Here is a 22563-nt window from a genome sequence, read left to right as displayed (position 1 = left end):
GTAAGAGCATTACTTGCAAAAGGCAAGATTCTGGGTTCAAGTCCTGGATCAGCACATAGTTTTGTTCTGTCAGAAAGTTTCAATAGTTCAAATGGCTTTCTTTGCCATATAACAGTTGAAATAGCATCTCCAAGGTAGTATCTGAATGGTTTTATTTGTTACATTATAGCAAGAAAAATATGCTGATAATACTGGAAAAAATAATAAATAGTTCGTCAGTTCTATAGACCAGTTTATTGAATAGAAAATCTGTGAAATTAGTTAGCTTCATACAAATAGAGTTATCACTTCCTATTCCCTATAACTAAACACGTGAAAAGGTAAATGTCTCTCCAAGCTTTTTAACATTAATTTAGTAGATAACCTGTTACTTCGATTTGGTGATTTCAGTCTTCTTGGCACGACATAGTGAGTCTGTAGCTCACATACAAACCTATGATATTTTCTTCCTCCTTCGGTATTTTCACCTAAAATAGACTTTTGATGTTATTTTGGAGAATATTGTTTTGTTGACTTTTCAGTTAAAGATACTTGTAGAATTTTACACCAAACCACATTACAGTATGAAAGCATCAGTTTTCTTCCTCCTCCTTGCTCACATGCATAGTTTTTGGAAGCTCTAAGCATTTATCAGTTTCATGATAGTTTGTTATGATGCTTCATTCAATAACTAGTTTAAATTAAGCAGCTTTTCCCAGATGATGCCTTCTTCTTAGTATTTATTCCTTACATTGGGGTGGGGGGGATTTGTTTTTGGTAGTTCTAATTTTCCTGTAGAAAATTATGGTGATGATGTTCATATGTTATGGAAAGTTCTGTGATCATCACTGCCACAGCAGTCAGTGAAATATAAATAAATAAATAGAGAGTATTCCCCCTTGTGGTAAAGAAAATCAATAACTTTGTTTTTACAGTGTGTTAAAATTAGCTCGTGAAACTCAAATACAAGCAGATTTCATTCCATTGTGAAGACCAGAAAATAACATAATTAGTTGGATGAATTTTGTGATTGGTAGATCACAAAAGCAATCACCTGTTTCATATCTGCAGTGTAGAGGACATACAGTACGTATTTTAGATATGCAATATACTGAGCGATGTGGTGGAGTGGTTAGCACACTGGACACGCATTCAGGAGGATGACAGTTGAAACCCGCGTCCGACCATCCTGGTGTAGGTTTTCTGTGATTTCCCTAAATCAGTTCAGGCAAATGCCAGGATGCTTCCTTTGGAAGGATGTGTCCGACTTTCTTCTCATACTTCCCTAATCCGATTGGACCGATGACCTCGCTGTTTGGTCCCCTCCCCCAAATTGGGCAGACAGCTAGATTTGCAATAGAAGTTCAAACTTACATTCTGCTGTTGACATTGATGTTTTTGATAACATATCAAATAATACAAGGTATTATATTGCTCAACAAAAATATTAAAATTTTTGTATTGTTTTGGTTATTTTTGTGATTTATGGTTTACTTATTTACCAGGTGTTCCAAAAATTATTTATGCATCGAGAACACATTCACAGCTCTCACAAGCAATGCAGGAACTGAAACGTACTGCCTATAACCATGTTCGTGTAACAGTATTAGGGTCTCGTAACCAGCTGTGTATTCATCCTGAAGTATCCAAAGAACTTAACAGCAGTGCCAAGGTAGGATTGATGTTTTTCTTATATATTTGTTATAGTAGACCCTACTTCACTAGTTTTAATCATTTCAAAATTAGGAGCCACAGAACAGCTTCCAAATATGCAACACACTGTACTTCTATTATCTTTTGTGTTCAGAATGTTGTGCTTGCAGTGTCATTCAACCTTCTAGAAACATAATTTATGAGGGTCATCCCTTAAGTAAGATTTCCTATTTTATTTCTCTGCAAAAATAAATGTGCCCATGACATATGAGGGCTGGTGAGTTTGACTGGTATGTGTTGACAGCACTTACACTGGTGTATGCTGCATGCCACAGTATCTTGTTAGCACACTGCCAGTTAGCATGGAGTTGATATCCATCGTATGGGGATGCCTGTATGAGCATTCAAATGATTTGATGTTGGCATGTATAGTTTATGGAAGGGTGCAAAGATGTGCACGACGACAGCACACAGGGAGGCTTACTACAGTGATGTATGATGATGCCATTATTTCAATTTGTGTTATTGTGCAGGAAGATCATTGCATTACCATTCACAACATATTAATGTGGCTACATCTGGGGGCTACACTTGGAAGCTCATCCATCACAAAGATCCTGAAAGACACTCCTCGCTACCAAAATGTCTGTGCAAGATGGGCGCCATGTTTTCTGAATGATGTCTGCAAGCAGCAACAGATGGATTCAGCCAAAATGTTCTGGAAATGCATTGGGGAGAGAGAGAGAGGGAGATATCTGCTCTTCAAATGGCTTATTACTGGGTGAGACCTGAGACAGAATGTCAGGGCATGGTGTGGAAGAAACCTAGCACAGTGCACGAAAGAAATAAAGATCAAACATTCGGCAGAGAAAATTATGGCAACCATATTTTGGGACTGTGAGGGTACTTCTACACAACCTGTCTTGCAACACCACAATGAATACTGAGAGGTACAAGTTGCCATCAAAAGAAAAGTCTTGGATTTTTGTCTTGCAGAGTTCTCTCCCTTCATGGCAGTGCTCATACAGCTTGGGTGACTCAGGTGGAGCTTGGAAGGTTCAATTGGGAAGTGTTCCTGCATCCTCCATATTCACCAGGTCTTGCCCCCAAGTGATTTTCACATGTTCTTGCAACTCGTGAAGTCACACCAACAGTGAACAGCTGGTTACGGGCACACGGCCAGCTCCAGTACGACACTAGTGTGGAAAAACTTATATCCTATTACCAAAAATGTTTGGAAAAACTGAACAGCTATGAGAAGACAGAAGCACTGTACAATGCCAATAAAATTATTTCAACATGATAAATTTTGTGTAAATTTTTTTTTCTATAAAATAGGAAAACTTGCTTATTGGGTGCCCCTTGTGTATGTTTTTATTTCCATTTTTATTTTTAATTTTTAATTTATTAACTTTAACACATCCATTTATGACACTCTTATGTTTACTGATTACAGATCGCTAACAAATGTGATGCTAACTTTTATACACCAGTATTGTTTGTAATCAGTATCAACAATTTCTTTTGTTTGATTATATATTGTTTGTACCATCATAAATCAGGTGATGGATGGATTGTGACTGTTGTGTTGTTACAATAAATTGCTCATTCGTAACTACGTTTGTGTTTGTGTGCTGCAAATTTTTAATAGATGTTGTGAATTTACTGCATTTTCCCAGGTGCACATGTGCCGTGTTAGAGTCTCATCTCGCACATGCTATTTCTACAATAATGTGGAATCCAAGAAAGAAGATCCTGCCTTTAGGAATGAGGGTATTCTCGATATTGAGGACCTTGTTGTAGCAGGACGTAAGACCAAATGTTGCCCGTACTTTATGGCTCATGAACTCAAGCAGACAGCAGATGTAGTCTTCTTACCATACAACTACTTGCTTGATCCCAATACGAGGACAACATTTGGTGTGGAAATAAATGTACGTGTTATAGATGGTAGTAATAGTAGTACTGGGTATAACTGTGAATGAATTGTGTGGGAAACAGAAGTTTATTTGTAGAAATTCACTTATTTCTTGAATGAATTGTATTTGCATGTTCCTGAATTAAGTTATTATGTTTATTAACAGTTTTAGGCTTCAGATAATTCTGTGAGTATCAACACAGTATTACTTCCAGAAAGAAACAAAATGTTCGAATTATTTGCAGTACAACATAATTTACATTAGCTTGAAAATGGTTGCTACATTGTCTGTAGTTAAGTCTGAATTGTTTTCTTTGTTTGTCTCTGCTAACTCAGGATAAATTTTTTTTTGTCTGATTATGTACAAATGTGTGTCTTTGATTTAATGTTCTCTAGACCTGTCAAGAATGAACAGCATACTGCAATGTGCACTAACAAATGAATAAAAGTTGTACATAAACATGCATAGCAGCATTGCCCCAGTCAATGTGTATATGTTTTTTTATTTTATTTTCTTTATTCATTGAAGGAACAACTCAAAACGTAACAGGATTTGTCAAGGTAATACAGTGCCAATTGGCAGGCCAAAATATGACACACAACATACATAACATGCTTTAAGAGGAGAGGACAGGTAGCCTGTGTTGGTAGGACAGGTGGTCGGCCATCACATTGATTAAAGAACCATCCCGTCATTTGCCTTAGTGATCTAGAAAAACCCAAATCGGAATTGCCACACACAGCATCTCCATCCTTCTGACTATGAAGTCAGTGTCTTAACAGATGCACTGCCTTATTCAGTAATTCTCTGTTGTATAGTGTCCCTTCATTTACACACAAATTGTTTCAGGTAACTTGCAATGTAAAACATAGTTCCCTTCTTCACTGCCCACACACTGAGGGCACCCGCTGATGACTCGTGGATTGTTTCTAGCCACTTCAATGTAAAACATAGTTCGACTCTTCACTGCCATTCACACTAAGACACCAGTTGATGACTCCTGGACTGAGAAGATGCTGCTGTGCCCCTTGCCTCGATTTCGACCTCCATATTCAACTATGTGCTACTGTCCACTTGAAAAACTATCAACTGACTTTACTGTTGTGCGTTATACATCTTGACACACCTTCCTTCTGAAATTAGTAAAGCATAATCGTGTATTGAAATGTTACAAGGTACTGTAGTTATCCCCTTTCTTTACTATCCACTACTGTGATTCCTGTAAGTCATATTTAATTGTTCAATATGCACTACTTGTGAAAAACATTTACCTGCCTTTCAAACAAATCTGTTTTAGTAATCTTTTTCAATTCTTTTGCAATTTATTGCACAATTTTGTCACCTGTTGTAAACTGCTATTCTGAGCTTTTTTCTGGGAAAACACAACTCCAAACTGACTCTTGTTCCACGATTATATGTAGAACTATTAGTGTAGTATTTAGTAATATTTTCCCTGATATGCACCACAGATTGATGTATATTCTCACTTGATGTAGTAAGGATGTCCAGCTTTTTAAATAGCTCTTTACAGTGAGCCCAATTACTACTTCTATTTGTTATTATTATGGCCCTTTCCTGTGGTTTAAAATCCATGTCCTTGTTGTGTGCCATCAGTCTCCAGAAAAGAATACCAAGCTAGAAATTGAATGTATGTAAGCATAGCATGTTACCATAAGACAATGTCTGTTCCAAACAGATGCTAACACCCTAAGATTGTAGCGTGCTGATGACATTCTTTTGTGCCAGTATCTGTGCATATTCACTCTATGTTAGCTGACAGTCAATGTTCACCTTTAAAAACAATGTGTTTGCTACACAGTCCTATGTACACATAGTCGAGAAGTCATGGGATACCTCCTAATATCGTGTTGGACCTCCTTTTGCCCAGTGTAGTCCAGCAACTCGATATAGGACGGACTCAACTAGTCGTTGGAAGTCCCCTACAGAAATATTGAGCCATGCTGCCTCTATAACCGTCCGTAATTATGAAAGTGTTGCCAGTGCAGTATTTTGTGCATGAACTGGCCTTTTGATTACATCCCATCATCATGTTGATAGTGTGGATCTATGAATATTGAATTCCCTAACAACTTCCTAAATGGAACATCCCATGCATCTAGCTCCAACTACCATTCTGCGTTCAGTGTCTATTAATTCCTGTTGTGCAACCATAATGCCGTTGGAAATCTCTTCACATGAATCACCTGAGTACCAGTGACAGCTCTGCCAATGCCCTGCCCTTGTATACCTTGTGTACGTGATACTACAGCCATCTATATATGTACATAATGTTATCTCACAACTTTTGTCACCTCAGTGTACATGTTTTTTGTTTGCTCTAAGAAAGGACAGTATCTGGGAACTTAGCAACAGTTTCAATCTTGTTTATTAGCCTTTCACTCTCTCAAGACTTCAAATGTATGGCGAGTTGATTAATTTGGGGGAGGGGACCAAGCAGCGAGGTCATCGGTTGTACCTGATTAGGGAAGGAAGTTGGCCGTACCCTTTCAAAGGAACCAGCCCAGCTTTTGCCTGAAGCAATGCAGGGAAATCACAGGAAACCTAAATCAGGATGGCCAGATGCAGGTTTGAACTGTCATCCTCCGTAACGTGAGTCGAGTGTGCTAACCGCTACGCCATCTCGCTTGGTGTATGGTAAAAGACTACCTACAGTTGTTCCACCCAGGACTCTTTGGTTTGTTCCAGTGAAAAATAGCATGTAAGGGCAAGGTTAGCATAATTTTATTTTTATCGTTACTAAAGGCATACTGGATGTCTCTGTTGTAATAGCTTATATGCAGTGCTTTTTTTCTGAAAAAAGTTGCCAGTACTCATGATGTCGTGTTGTTCCAGCTGCTCTAAGTAAAAAACTGGTTTAATCGAAATGGATTAAGTACAACATGGTGATGGCATAAAGAACACAATTTATAAGTACACCATCAAAATCTGATTACTTTCAAATTATCAGTATAAACAAGAAGCATATTCTGTTTAATTCCGAGGGGGAGGGGGAGATACATTTAGAGTATAATCTGTCAAGGCCTTCACATACTTGGGATCACAGAAGGGGGGGGGGGGGGGTTAAGGGTGTGTAGAATAACAGCATTGGAATTGCACCAACAATATTATTCTGAGTAACTGTTGTGAACATAAAAAAGGTAGGTTACCAGTTATTTTGAGTCTGTTGTAAGGTCTGGAATTATCTTCAGTTGAATAGAAGTAATGAAAATAAAATATTAACACTATGAAAGATGATTATTAAAAATATGTCCAATGCAAAGGCTAGTTGTTTGAGCAAGCCGCTTATTAGAGGCACAAATATGAGCATTTTAACTATCCCCCGTCGTCATATTTTTAAACTGTGTATCTCTATATTCAACAACTCAAAAGTGGAAAACAATTGTCATCACATGTATTATACAAGAACTAAAGAGATTTTGCATTGCCCTCTTAAAGATTACAACTCTATCCCCAGTTTCCGTAGTGCACCTTTGGGAGCCGCCATTTTTTTTCAGTTTTCTTTGAATGCAATATACAGATGGAAATGGTTATAGAGTTATAAAACAACTGGCTCCTATTGTAGCAACAATTCTGTGAAAAATGGAGCATTTTGTGTTGTTGGAAAAAGAGACATATGTTTCCGTCTGTTATGGAAGCGCACAAGGCTAAGTCACAGACATGTGGTCTATAGTTTAGGGACATGAAAACAGGATTCTACCTATTCCGTCACTCTAAGTTACAGTATATGTAAGGTACAGTCATATGTCACTGTTGCCAATTTGTTATATAATTATCAAAACGAAATTCTGCAAGCTGCACAGCTAGCAAAACACGGATGCTAGACTCATTCATGATATCCAGAAGGCCATAAGTGGTAGAGTACAGGCTGATACAGGTTTTATTGACTTCCAGAAAGCCTTTGATACTATTCTGCACTTGTCTGAGATACCAGACTTTGTATGCAGTTGGACTGGTACTTGTGAACATCAAGGATAGCTAATATTACACCAACACCAAAAGGTCTTGATAACTTTTTTGTAATGTATGGGTTTACAGCTGTCAGATATCTGGGGATATCCAACCAGATCATTTTGAAATGTGTTGTGACAACCCCATAAATCTGCATGTGTGGTAGGCAGATGCCAGACTAAGATTCACTAGAAAATGTAATTCATCCTTGAAGGAACTCACCTAGTACTACAGTATGACTGGTTCTTGAGTGTTGCTCAGTAGCCTGGTACTCATATCAAATTTATTTGACAGGAAAGAATAGGAAAATTCCAAGAAAAGTTGTATGGTCTGTATAGTCAGTATGTGAGCAGACATTGTCACAAATATCCAAACATCTGTCATCTACCGAGCGAGGTGGCGCAGTGGTTAGCACACTGGACTCGCATTCGGGAGGACGACGGTTCAATCCTGGGTCCGGCAAATGCCGGGATGGTTCCTTAGCAAGGGCACGGCCGATTTCCTTCCCCATCCTTCCCTAATCCGAGCTTGTGCTCCGTCTCTAATGACCTCGTTGTCGACGGGACGTTAAACAGTAATCTCCTCCTCCTCCTCTGTCATCTCACTCTAGTTGTATTTTGCATATTGACGGTGAGGGTATAATTACAGAATTTTGAGCCTATACATGGTAGCATAGAATCAGTTGTTCTTTCCACACAGCATTCGCGAATAAAATAGGAAGAGAGGAAAATGATATTGATGCCCCATGTAGTTACTGTGTGACTGTTAGAGTTCAGTTATAGGTGTAACTGTAGAAGATCTCCTGTCCAGCCATCCGGATTTAGGTTTCTCATGATTTCGCTCAATCGCTCCAGGCATATGCTGGGGTGGTTCTGTTGAAAAGAGCACAGCCAGTTTCCACCCCCCACCCCCCCACCCGCATCCTTTTGTAATCCAAGCTTGTGCTTCATCTCTTATGATGTCAATGGCGTGTTAAACTCTTATCTTCATTCTTTCTGTGGAAGTTCCATGCAACGAATTTTAATTAAGAACATTTTAGATGTTTTCTGTCTCAACAGATTTTGTGGAATAACATCGATGATAGCGCTAAACTTCGTACCTGCTCCAAGTGAAGTCAAACTATGCCGTAGAATGTATTTATTGTATGTTCATTGAGCGTGTAGCAATAATTGTTGAGAAGTCTGAACTGTATTTTGAATTTTGTGTATTTGTATGTTCAGATTGTTCCACATCAACATTTGTATGTTTTTTATAGAATGGGAACCATGACATCAAATTCTGTAAGGTGAGCTTGCTTTAGATTATTCTGTGCTTTCTGGGAAGATCAGTGGCCGTCATAAATACGTGGCCTTATGGCGACTACATTTGTAATGTTTTCTTGTCAGGTTTGTGTAGAATTAGTTGGGCAATTCAGTTGTGGAATTTACACTGTGTGATCAGAAGCACCCGGACACCTGTTGTGGACGTTAATATGGGATGTCTCCATCCTACACCTTATTAACAGCTTGAACTGTGCAGGGGACACTTTAATGAGTTGTCTATGCCAATATCTATGCAGTAAAGGCAGCCCATTCTTACTCGAGCTGAAACCATAGAAGGTAGTGATGTTAAACGAAATGGTTTGGAGCGAAGTCAAAGTCCTAAACTGTCACAGAGATGTTCCACTGGGTTCAGGTTGGGACTCTGGGCAGGACAGTCCATTTGAGGACTGTTATTGTCCACAAAGCACTGTCTCACACATAGTGCCTTATGAATGTGTGCATTATCTTGCTGTTAACAGTCATTGTCTCTGAATTTTTCCTCTAATGTTTGCAATACAAAATTCTGTAAAACGTGATCATATACTTCCGCATTTAGCATTTCCTTTAGCACAGTAAGAGAACCGCACCGTAACCACGAAAAACACCCCCAAGCCATAAAATCACCTCCTCCATACCTCACTGTTGGTACTACGCACAATGACAGGTAATGTTTTCCAAGCGTTTACCAAACCAAAAGCCTTTCAGCTGATTGCTGCAGGGTATACTGTGGTCATTACTCCAAAACACTCATTTCAAGTCATCCACTGTCACCCCAATATTTGACGGTCTCTGTCCATCAGCACATGAGCACTGCCTGGTCTTTGTTTGGCTGAGGTTGTTCCTTCTTCACGTTTCCACTTCACAATCACATCACGAGCAGTTGACTTGGGCAGCTGTAGAAGGGTTGTAATGCCCCTGATGTATTTGTTACCTGGGTGACACTCAATCACTAGTCCACTTATGAAGTCACAAGACTGATCTGTTCCACTGTTACTGCTTCTATACTGACAACACAATACTCCCTGCCTCATTTCTGCAGTGGCAGGTCCATCTCTCATGACATGGTGTGGTTAGTTCTGTATTACATAGGGGTAGCCAGATATTTTTGATTAGATGGTATATATGTTAAAAGTAAAGTAAGGGCACTTGGGAGTAATACAACTTTGTCTATGTTACAGAGAGAGAAAGGAAACAGAAGGGACTATTGTTGTCATCTGCATCAGGACTTTATGCAGAATCAGCGGTGATGAGTGAAAATATTTGCTGGAACAGAATTTGAACCCTGAATCTCCTGCTTACTAGGCAGTTGCGTTAACCACAGTGATACGTAGTCACAGTGTTTATTGCAGATGTGTGGACTATCTTGGCATGCTTCTCAGCTGACCCACATTCTCACCTAGTTCCGCTTATCCATAGTTCCTGTCCATGTCCTCCATGCTCACTACTTTCAGATTCCTGCAGAACATCAGATGTAAATGTGCATCCGCACTGAAGATGGTAGATTTATTATCCATCGAGGCAAATCAGTTACATGGATGTGTGGTGTCTGTTCTTTTTGAACATGCCCGAAAGAATAGACACCGTGCATTCATATAGTTCTCTGTGTTACCGACTTGAAGTATGCATGCAAATTGCAGTGTCAGGGTTTTCTTTCCCAAGGTAGCTGTTGTTAATATGCACTGATGGTTTTATATCCAAGATTGCTGTTGTTAAAGAATCATGTGTCTATCACAATACTGAACTAATAATCACATCTTCTTTTCAGAACAATGTTATAATTCTGGATGAGGCACATAATATTGAGAAAATGTGTGAAGAATCTGCCTCTTTCCAAATATCAAGTTCTGATATTGCCCTGTGCATACAAGAGGTTACTCAGGTTAGTATCTGTTTGTTCTTTCCTTCAGTGATTAGCAGTATTTGCTTGGTAGGAATAAGAAAGGTAAGTGTGTCCATTTATTTTATCACCAGATCCTTACATGATTTGGGGGTTCTTTGCCTTCTGCTGTTGCAGGCTCTCTTGTATGTGACATGACTTATTTTATGACATTATTCATTTTATATAATAGTGTCTTCCTGCAATAGGCAACATTAATTTTATAAAATATATATGCACACTCTCTAGCTACTACAGGGTGTATTCGACCCAGGACAAACAGGAAATCCGGGAAAAACCCGGGAATTTTTTCATCCGGGAGAAAAGCGGGAATTTTTTTAGAATTCCAGGACTTTTTTTGTTTGTTTTAGTTTTCAGTTATGTTTATGTAATTTTGACTGGAAGAAATTATAATCTAACAAAGGATATTACTGCATCCTGCCACTGCAGAATGATACTGCAGCAATAAAACATGAACAAGAGGAAAAAACTAAAATAAAACTGAAGTTGCAAAGGAAATGTGCCATATACACAGCAAAACACAGTGCTCCTTCCAGTAGCAAAATGTGTCAAAGTCATTAGGAAGACTATGCTATGCTTCATAACAACAAATTGCCTCTGATGAGCATGACGTCATAACTGTTTACATTAGATTCGTGTGAGGAGTTGCAAGCGAGCCCATGCGCATGCACAGTTGAGTCGCGCATGTACCTTTTCTCGCTTCTGGCTACAAATGTGTGGATGTTAGCTGTGCAAGATGCTACCCGGAAAAATTTTACTGGCGCGCGCAAGCTGCCATATTTATTGGCAGCAAACCAGGGCATCTGCCTCGGGCAGCATTTCCAGTTAAGCTTTAATCGCCTTGCAGAACAACGAAGTTATTTTTGTCGATTTGCTAAATAAATATGGCTTTATTAATCGTATCCACTGAGGCAGTCAATTTATTGAAACGAAGTGTTTAATTCCACACTATTGGCTAGTTTCAACTGTTTACTGCATTTCAAAAGAGCATGTTTCCATCTTCTAGCACATATGGCATTATGCTATAATAAAGAACCAAAAATGAGATAATACACTGGTACTCCAAGAAAATTTACAACCGAATCTGGACATACGAATGCGCACTTTAAGCCGAATTATGCATTTTAGTTTGGTTCATGAAATTCCTCTGATGTCTTGTTTCTTTTATGTCATAACGTAAGATCTTCTAATATTTTACTTGTACGAACATACAGGCTTCCTGTGTCATCATAGCTGTGCAACTGTGGTGACGCCTGTTATCTGGCGCCCTCTGGCAACTGCTGAAAGGAACCTCTTCCTGACAGGTTGCGGGAAAACATTGTGAATGATTGATTGAAAAATGTTGCTTTCAAAGTAAATTTCTTTTTACGCAAGATGAACTAAGTATGAGAATGTGTGATGAATTTGTTAAATAACAGAGAGTTTGACTCTCTTTTAATAATCACATATTTGAGGATGACCATTTGGAAAAAATTTCGAGCTCAGGAGATCAGACATTTATGTCGGTATTAAAAATTTTACTGGTACATTTGTGTGACGTATCTTAAAGTGTAACACGCACAAAAAAGATCAACATTATGCATGAAAGTTTCACTTCTCTTGCAGCTTATTATTCGTCGAGACCAGTATTATATGTGAAAGCTCTGCTTTTCTTGTAGCAACACTATATATATTAATTTACACCATAAACTTTTCCTATTTGTGTGTACATGCTACTTAACAGTGATAATGCTATTGGTTGACTACATCGTGTGTCCTAAGCTCTGAATATCCGCTGTATCAGCTGGCGAGATCACATGGCGTAAGTTATGACTGGCTTACAAAAGTGCATCGCAATCTCATTTTCAATGCTTCGGAAAGTAACATGCAGTGTTTGGTGGAATTCAAATTTGTACTTTAGCAATACGAAAATGTGCAGCGGACATGGTCTTTTTGTCTGAGTTTTGTTTTCTAAAGGGCTGAGTAATTCTATGCCGGTGTATAAAACCATAACCATAACCATTCAAAGGACTGATAAGTTTTACAGTTATGAGGAAAAGTATAATGTCACTTAACACGGAAGAAGTGTATTTTCACCTGGGAGATAGTGTGTTTTTAACCAGGAAATCCGGGAATATTTTTTTCCTTGTCCGCGTATACACCCCGTACTATGTCGCCACACCAAATGACTGTTCTCTATTATGTCTGTTTGTTTTCCACCACAGCATCATACCCACTCATCCCTAACCCCCCCCCCCCATTCTCTCTCTCTCTCTCTCTCTCTCTCTCTCTCTCTCTCTCTCTCTCTCTCTCTCTCTCTCAACCCCCACCCCCTCCCTCCCGCTTTTCTCTCTCTCAGACTGAGTATGCTGAAGTGTTGTACAGAGTGTTACAATAATGGATATTATCAAACTTTTTTAACAGCAGATGTCTGTCTTACAATGTAACACATTAGAAAGTATTGTTATTTTGGTATGTAACAGACAGTACCTTTAATTTTTCCCAGGTAATGGAAGACATGTATGCTGAAACGCAGACTGGATTTACTCAGTCCGATGGTGATTCAACACCGAAGGACTTCACAGCAGATGATTTGTGTGTCCTTAAGACAATGTTCCTGGAACTGGAAAAGGCAGTTGATGCAGTTGAGGTTACTCCAGAGGGTAGCACATATCCTGGAAGCTTTCTTTTTGAGCTTATGTCTAAAGCTGAGGTGAATTGTTGAGGGCTTGTACTTTTCAGATGTATTTTGATATTTAGTTCTCCCAAGAAACAAATTTTATTTTATTTTGTCACTGTTTTTCATGATTCTAAAGTAACTTTCTTTTTAACAGATTACACATGGCAGAAAAAATCTTGTTGTTGACTTACTTAGTAAAATTATCCAGTATTTGTCAACAACAAGTACTTCACCATTCCAGAGGAAGGGTACAGGTCTACAGAAATTTGTAGAAGTGCTGAGGATAGCATTTAGTACAGATGTAAATTCATCCCGACACATTGATCATGTTAAACGCTGCTATAAGGTGAGTTTCACAATGTGATAATACTTCCATAGCAAGTTCTGCACTGTACTGATGTTACAGATACAGTCATACTGGTAGATAAATGTTTTAGCTCCCATTTTGGGTAGTATTTCATTGACTTTGTGATTTTGGAGCTAGGTTATTTCACTATCACAACTGGAATGCAATTTATGTTAAATATGTTTTCCTTTCATAAACCTGACACCTGTGATTCGGCACATATTTAAACTACTGGAGCCCGAAAGCTCAAATTTCCACCCATCCTTCCAGTTTTAGGTCTTCAGTGTTTTCCTAAACAACTTAGGTCAAATACTGGGATGGTTCCTTTGAAAAGAAATGCTGATTTTCTTCGTACCCTACCCCCATTTGAGCTTAGGCTTTATCTATAATGATCGATCCGTTATGGAACATTACACCCTAGTCTTCCTTCCTTTTAAAACCTATTAATTAACTGTAGAGTTACTTGTTTGTGTCTGTTTGTGACATATTAAACTTGAGGTTATTACATATATGTGTTTGAAGAACTTGATGTCACCACTAACTCCTCCACCTCCACCTCCTCCTCCTCCTCCCACGACGACGACATCAACAACTCCTTTCCCCTCCCCCTACCTCTACCTCCTGCTGCAACTAAAAGATGACGACTACATGTCTTCTTTGTGGAATAAAGATTTTAACAAATTATTTAGCAATAAAGAGATGACTCATGGGAAAGCAGAAGTGCTGCACCATCAACAGATACACAAACAAATGGCACAGAGGTTTGCTTTTCTAGGTTTCAGAATGAAATTCCTTTCTCAAGATGTAGGACACACACACACACACACACACACACACACTCTCTCTCTCTCTCTCTCTCTCTCTCTCTCTCTCTCTCTCTCTCTCTCCCTCTCTCCCTCCCTCCCTCTCTCCCCCTCCCTCCCCCCTCCCCCTCTCCCCCCTCCCCCCTCCCCCTCTCTCCCCTCCCCCTCTCTCCCCCCTCCCCCCTCTCTCCCTCCCTCCTCCCCCTCTCTCTCCCCCTCTCCCCGCCCCCTCTCTCTCTCTCTGCCCCCCCCTCCCTCTCCCTCCCCCCCTCCTCCCCCTATTCACTCACATGCATGCACCTGTCTCCGTACATTGCGGGTCATTCGCCAGCTGAATGAGCACAGTGTAAGGAGACAGGCGCGCGTGTGTGTGTGTGTGTGTGTGTGTGTGTGTGTGTGTGTTTGTGTGCTAGTGCCTTTGTCCCGCATTTTGCGCAGGGTCACCATGGTTAAGGTCGGATTTAGCATGGTTAATTTTTAAGGGGTGGCCGGATGCCCTTCCTGTTGCCACCCCATACACATTAATATGTACTTAAAGTGTTGGAGGGCCCTGAAGGGGCTCTTTATCCATCTAGAAGCTGCATGACACCACACTCTTGGTCTTTTGTACTATTTTGGGGCAGTTCAGCTGCAGTACCAATACAATACAGTCGCCTAGGGTAAAATAGCTATGTAGGTATCTGTGTATTCTGTGCTAATTAGCTCCAAGGAAGTACATTGTCTGAAAGTTTAGCAGTGCTTTCAGTCTTATTTTTGTGCCTACTGACCACTCAAGGACTCAGCAGTAAAGAGAGTTCTTACCTTTTGCTGCTTCAGTTATTTATATACCGTATTTGCTGACATGAAATTTAGAGTAGTTTTTAGTCATCTCATCCACGTCTTGTCATTTGTTTACATGTGTGTGTAATACTTTGCTAAGTATAGTGCAGACATACTGTACTTGCTTCCATGGTATTTCATTGGATGGGAATTACTAGTTTTGCCATCTTCCAAAGGTGCAATGTACAATAACACAGATATTCCAATGATATTAAAGACTGTCTGTGTGTCATGTTTCTGGTGACTAATCCACGTGGCACCAACAGCTAGTGAATTGTGTTAGGTTCACCTTGACAGTTTGGATTCTGCTTAACATGACAAATTAATAATGATAACATCCAATTGTTAGTATGTAGAACAAACCACCCACACAGTTGGTGTGCACTGTGCTGAACAGAAGCACCACATAAAACAGAGAGAACTATACAATTCAGCCATGACAGAACAGTGCCTAGTTATTGGTCACAGAATACTATTTGAGAACACGATAATCTTGGCTCAGATGACTGTTTCGAGGTTTTACCATAAAAGTGGTAGTCAGTATTTGAATTTGGTGCAAAAACTTCTACAGAGAACATGGCTATGCACTTAGTAGGTCAAGGAGCAAGCCTTGGGCACCAAACAGAAACAGAGGGAAATTCTTGTCACTTACATTTCTGCGGGATGAGCAGTTTCGAATGTGGGGCTGATTCCGTATGCTTGCTGATGTCAGTGCACCCATGGTGGGTCAGTGCTGTGATGGGCTGCTTAGCTCACCTTGTGCATATGCATTAATTCAGCCTATCTCCAGAACGTTGTTGATGCTGCTGCCTTGTGTATATACAGTGGACATCTTACATACCCTGACAGTCAGAAATTTTAGCTCCTGGGGATGGTTGTGGGGGCAAATGACAAAAGCTTGAAAATTTTATCATATTGACATGGCTTGAGTACCCAAGAACATTTTGTCCATTCTCCAACAGTATCAGATGCTATATACGGTAATAATAATAATAATAATAATAATAATAGAAACAATAAGCAATAAAATTGATGATAAGTTAAAAATAATGGGTGAGATTTGCTGAAAGCGTTTAAACTGTAGCAGGAAAGCAAATCACAGCAATTGCATGATCCTGTTTAAATGTATGTAATTACCTGGCCCTATAAGGGTCCCTTTAACACTTTGAACCCAACATTGATGTTGAATGCATGGAAGATCAGAAGGTTTCATGAAGACCGTGATCTGCATTTGTGCAGAGTTGGGTTGCAGTGAGTGTGCAGACCATTGGTAACTCAGGAAGACTACACGAGAGAGTTAAACATTTTATTGAGATTTGTGGTGCTACACTTGTAGCATGGTGACCCCCCTTTCCTCCCCTTTGTCATGTGGCATGGATGACACATGATGCCCTGCGGTGGCCAGCTGTCAGACAAGAAGCTGGCCGTGACATAGGCATCCATGAAAGCTGTCACCCAGAAGCCCATTCAGCAGCACATGCCCCAGTCACCTATGGCCTGGCCGTTTATGGAAGGTCACAGTGGTGCAGAAGTGTGCTAGAACGGTTGTAGGGGTGACAGCTTCCAGGAGAATTTGACCTTCTGACCAAAGGCACATGGTGCCAGGATACCAATACCATTGTAGGAGGGCAGCAGCTGTATTGCTAGGGAAGGAGTATGGCTTCGGCTGAAGTGAGCCTGGAGGTGGCCCACCAATAGAAAGGTGCAAAGTCCAGTTAGAAAGACTTGGTGCTAGAAAATGGTCCAGCAGTGGCAAAGGTCCAAAGTTGTAGTGGCTGCTTGCTGACCTGTGGCTCTCTCCATAGCCCTCTTGTTGTAATAAGTGCTGCTTTTTTGTAAATGCCTCTGCTAGAATTGACTGTTGTTTATAATGGTTAAAAACTCATTTGTTGTGCTGATGTACTGCTTACAGCTATGTACGGAATAACTGATCTGTGGATCAGTGGTGTGATCAGTGGTGCTTGGTGTGACCTGCAAGAGCCCCATATTTCTGCTGTTCCAACAGGATTTTGGTCCCCAGCTTGATTGGCCCTACAGTGCATAAACAGCCCTGTTCCTGTGACTGTGATGCCAGTGCCTTGCCCGCCACTTTCTGTTTATGGCTTCTTCATCTGCTGTGGCTGAGCTGCTATTTTCCACAGTATTGGCCAAAAAATAGTGACGGCACTACAGCAAAGTAGGAAATGGCTGTATGGTCCACCTGTAGGAAACGGCTACTTCCATTGAATTTCTACCGGTCTCTGGTGGCTCCACCAGAGACCAGTAGGAAGTCAATGGAACAAGAACTGAACTATATATGAAAGTAAAATGTTGAGTATGTATGAAAGTGAAATGTTGAGTAAATGAAACACTAGACATGATCACCTCAGCTGTGGCATTAACCACAAGTCTGAGGAGGACAGGTCAGGACAGGACAGGAGAAATCCAAACATGGAGAACTGATTGAACTCTAAAAAGTAAAGTCGTCATTAAGTGTTACCTTGCACCAATACAAATGGATTGAAAGCTGCAGGAAGACCTTTCTCTGTTGATCCTAACTCAATATGTTGTTGATGGAGGCAAGAAGATAAACACATGGCTGCAAAGGTAAGCTTCGAATCTTTCCATGGGCCTAAAACAGGGAAATATGCTGAAATTTATAGTGATGTAATTGGTAATGTCAATGAACTTCAGAATGATGTTTGTGCTACCTCTTACAAAATGATTCAGAACAAAGCTTGTGAGATAGCTGTCATGCTCAACATTGACAGAAAAGATTTTAAAGCAAGCGTTGGTTGGGTGATTTGTTTTATGAGATGACAAATTCTCAGTCTACGAAGGAGAACGTCTTTGCGTCATTGTTTAGCTTGAGACTACACAGATAAAATAATCGAGTTCCACCGTTATGTAATACAAGTGCAACAGCAATATGACTGTTTCCTCACCCAGGTTGGTAACACAGACCAGATGCCATTGTTTTTTGATACACCTCACAACACCTCTGTTGCTCCAACTGGCTCAGAAAGTGTCCTTGTGAGGACAACTGGAATGGAGAAACTAAGACGAACGGAGAAACTAAGATGCACAGAGATGATGTGCATTACATCAGATGGCAATAAACTTCCACCGTATCCCATCTTCAAAAGGAAGACATTACCAGAGGAGACCATCCCACATGGAATTCACTTATGAGTTCAGGAAAAGAGCTGTATGATAGTAGATTTGATGGTGGATTCATTGGAGAAAGTCTGGGGAAGACGACAGTTTCTGGGGTCACCTTGTGGAAGCTGTAAAGGGGAAAATGAAATGGATGAAATCTCATTCTGTGTGAAACTTGAAAGACTAGCACTCATGGAAGAAAAGGTTCTGGCAAGACATGGCTTAGCCACAGCCTGGGGAATGGTTCCAAAAGAAATCTTCACTCTGCAGTGGGGTTTGCACTGATATGAAATTTCCTCCAGATTAAAAACTATGATCCAGACTGAGACTCGAACTCGGGACCTTCGACTTTCATGGGCAAGTGCTTTATCAACTGAGCTACCCAAGCACGACTCACAATCCATCTTCACATCTTTATTTCCACCAGTACCATATGTCCAGGAGATAAGGTACTGACAGAAGTAAAGCTGTGAGGATGGTTTAGGAGTCGTGCTTGGTTAGCTTAACCAGTAGAGCACTTGCCTATGAAAGGCAAAGTTCACAAGTTTGCCTCTTGATCCAGCATACAGTTTTAATCTCCCAGGAAGTTTCAAGCAAATGGATCTCTGCACACATATTAATATGTAAACAAGAAAAACAAATAGGCTCTGTATGTAATGGCTTTCTTGTTGATTTTCAAAATGATGAGACAGATGTGTGAGAAAAAAATATGAGCAACAATATCATGAGAAGGAAATTTGCTACTCACCATATAGTGGAGAGATGCTGAGTCAGAGATAGGCACAACAAAAAGACTTTCACAATTATAGCTGTTGGCAATTAGGGTGTTTGTCAACAATAGACACACATACGCAAACGCAACTCACACACACGACTGTAGTCTCAGGCAACTGAAACCACACTGCGAGCACTGGTGCTGCTGCTCCTTTATTTATTTGGAGATAAGCACATTTTATCTTTATAGATGGAATGAGATATTGGGTTAGTTCACAAATTTGTAGCATTTTTCCCATAAGTTTAATAAACACAACAGGTACATGTAAAAGAGACACAGCCACCAGTAGTATATTCTCCTTCACTGTTTACAATGGTCTGCTAATGCTGGGAAAGCTTTCAATTCTGGGACTATAGAATTCACATGGTTTTGAGGTGGAGCGTGTTTTTATCTGGAAGATCAAGTTAATAAGATGGGTGCAGATGACTCCTGTATAGTGTTTTTGGGTAGTCTAGCAGAATATGGGTAGTCGTTATCGTGGAGTAGCATCATTTTGTGCAGTCTTCTTTTTTCTTGTTCTTGGGTTTCATCTGCAAGACATCAAGACTATAAATGTCAGCAGCAGTGGTTACACCTCAGGAAAGCAATTTATAGTACACTACACAGTCATCCTTTGGTGGATGTGCACTGGTCTTTGTATGGGGAGTTGCTGCTTTGTTTGGTCTGAACCATTCCTTTCTTTTCCTTACATTAGTATAAAGACACCATTTCTGGTCACCATTAACGATACAGGATAGGAATGGTTGGTGTTGTTCATGAACCAATTGATGATATATAAGCAGAGATGCACTATGGCCACCCACTGATTTTTGTGATTTTAGCTTAAGCATGCAGTACCCATACACCCAATTTTTGAACCTTCCCCGTTGCATGTAAATGTTGCACAATGGTGGAATGATCACAGTTCAACACATTTGCCAGTTCTTGAGTGCACTGACATGGACTGTTGTGGATTAATGTGTTTAAATGATCTTCATCAAACCCTGAAGGTCTTCCTGAATGTGGAGACTAACTAACATTGAAACAAACCTCTTTAAAATGAGAAAGCCATTTTCTTGCTCTGCTCTGTCTGATGACATTATCCCCATACACAACACATGTTTCTGGCTGCCTTTGCTGCTGTCACCCCTCTATTGAACTCAAACAGAAGAATAGGTCGGAAATGTTCCTATTTCTCCACTTGGCACTCCATTTTCTAGCGTCCACAGCTCCACTCACTACCTCCAAATGACAAAACGACAATAGATGAATTCAAATAGCAACAGTGAACTATAAATAAAAAAATAACAATCAGTAAATAAAACCATGTTGTTGTTGTTGTAGTCTTCAGTCCTGAGACTGGTTTGATGCAGCTCTCCATGCTGCTATATCCTGTGCAAGCTTCTTCATCTCCAAGTACCTATGATGACCTACATCCTTCTGAATCTGCTTAGTGTATTCATCTCTTTGTCTCCCTCTGTGGTTTTTACCCTCCATGCTGCCCTCCAACACTGAATTGGTGATCCCTTGATGCCTCAGAACATGTCCTACCAACCGATCCCTTCTTCTAGTCAAGTTGTGCCACAAATTTCTCTTCTCCCCAATTCTATTCATTACCTTTTCATTAGTTACGTAATCTACCCATCTAATCTTCAGCATTCTTCTGTAGCACCACATTTTGAAAGTGCCTATTCTCTTCTTGTTTAAACCATTTATTGGCCATCTTTTACTTCCATACAAGGCTACACTCCATATAAATATTTTGAGAAAATACTTCCTGACACTTAATTCTATACCCAGTGTTAACAAATTTCTTTTCTGCAGAAACGCTTCCCTAGCCATAGCCAGTCTATATTTTGTATCCTCTCTACTCTATCATCGGTTACTTTGCTCCCCAAATAGCAAAACTCATCTACTATTTTAAGTGTCTCATTTCCTAATCTAATTCTCTCAGCATCACCTGATTTAATGCAACTACATTCCATTATCCTAGTTTTTGTTGATCTTCATCTTATATCGTCCTTTCAAGACACTGTCCATTTCGTTTAACTGTTCTTCCAGGTCCTTTGCTTTCTCTGACAGAATTACAATGTCACTGGCAAACCTCAAAGTTTCTATTTCTTGTACATGGCTTTTAATTCCTACTCTGAATTTTTCTTTTGTTTCCTTTACTGCATGCTCAATGTACAGATTGAATAACATTGGGGATAGGCTACAACCCTGCCTCACTCTCTTCTCAACCACTGCTTCCCTTTCATGCCCCTTGACTCTTATAACTGACATCTGGTTTCTGTACAAATTATAAACAGCCCTTCAGTCCCTGTGTTTGATCCCTGCCACCTTCAGAATTTGAAAGAGAGTATTTCAGTCAACATTGTCAAACTTTCTCCAAGTTGACAAATGGTAGAAACATAGATTTGCCTTTCCTTCTTCTAAGATAAGTTGTTGGGTCAGTATGGCCTCATGTGTTCCAACATTTGTACGGAATCCAAACCGATCTTCCCCGAGGTCGGCTTCTACCAGTTTTTTCATTCGTCTGTAAAGAATTCGTGTTAGTATTTTGCAACTGTGACTTATAAAATTGATAGTTCAGTAATTTTCACACGTGTCAACACCTGATTTCTTTGGGATTGGAGTTACTATATTCTTCTTGAAGTCTAAAGTATTTCACGTGTCTGGTTCGTCTTGCTCACCGGATGGTAGAGTTATATCAGGGTTGGTTCTCCCAAGGCTGTCAGTAGTACTGATGGAATGTTGTCTACTCCCAGGACCTTGTTTCGACTTGTGTCTTTCAGTGCTCTATCAAACTCTTCATGCAGTATAATATCCCCCATTTCATCTTCATCCACATCCTCTTCCATTTCCATAATATTGCCCTCAAGTACATCGCCCTTATATAGACCCTCTATATACTCCTTCCACCTTTCTGCTTTCCCTTCTTTGCTTAGAACTGGTTTTTCATCTGAGCTCTTGATATTCATACAAATGGTTCTCTTTTTCTCCAAAGGTCTGTTTAATTTTCCTGTAGGCAGTATCAATCTTACCCCTAGTGAATAATGCTTCTACAACCTTATGTAAAATGACCCATAGCAACCAACATGCAAAACAAAAACACTTTGAATTTATACACCAACCTGTTACATAAATGCTGATATATTAAATTAGAGTGCAGTAATGTACCACCAGTAATCATTTCTCAGTTTTTCACGAAATGTGAGTGATGTAGGTGGTTGTAGTAAGCAGTTTCAGATTCAGCAATCCATGTGGATAAGATTTTTAAACATCTTTCTTGACTGATCTTCTCCTCCTTCCTCCTTACATAGTCA

At 39.9% G+C, this 22563-nt stretch overlaps 1 protein-coding gene across 1 annotated transcript in view; it reads left to right on the top strand.

Moving 5' to 3' along the window:
• Window positions 1-22563, top strand: part of LOC126473191 (regulator of telomere elongation helicase 1 homolog) — a 117956-nt gene that overhangs the window by 1268 nt on the left and 94125 nt on the right. Inside the window, exons 3-7 of the mRNA XM_050100086.1 lie at window positions 1485-1651; window positions 3312-3566; window positions 10587-10700; window positions 13204-13410; window positions 13532-13723. Of these exons, the coding sequence (XP_049956043.1) occupies window positions 1485-1651; window positions 3312-3566; window positions 10587-10700; window positions 13204-13410; window positions 13532-13723 (935 nt within the window). The remainder of the gene's footprint in view (window positions 1-1484; window positions 1652-3311; window positions 3567-10586; window positions 10701-13203; window positions 13411-13531; window positions 13724-22563) is intronic.

The sequence above is a fragment of the Schistocerca serialis genome, chromosome 4, assembly GCF_023864345.2.
Source record: "Schistocerca serialis cubense isolate TAMUIC-IGC-003099 chromosome 4, iqSchSeri2.2, whole genome shotgun sequence".
Taxonomy (NCBI): Eukaryota; Metazoa; Arthropoda; class Insecta; order Orthoptera; family Acrididae; genus Schistocerca; species Schistocerca serialis.
This window is presented reverse-complemented; position numbering and strand designations above follow the sequence as displayed.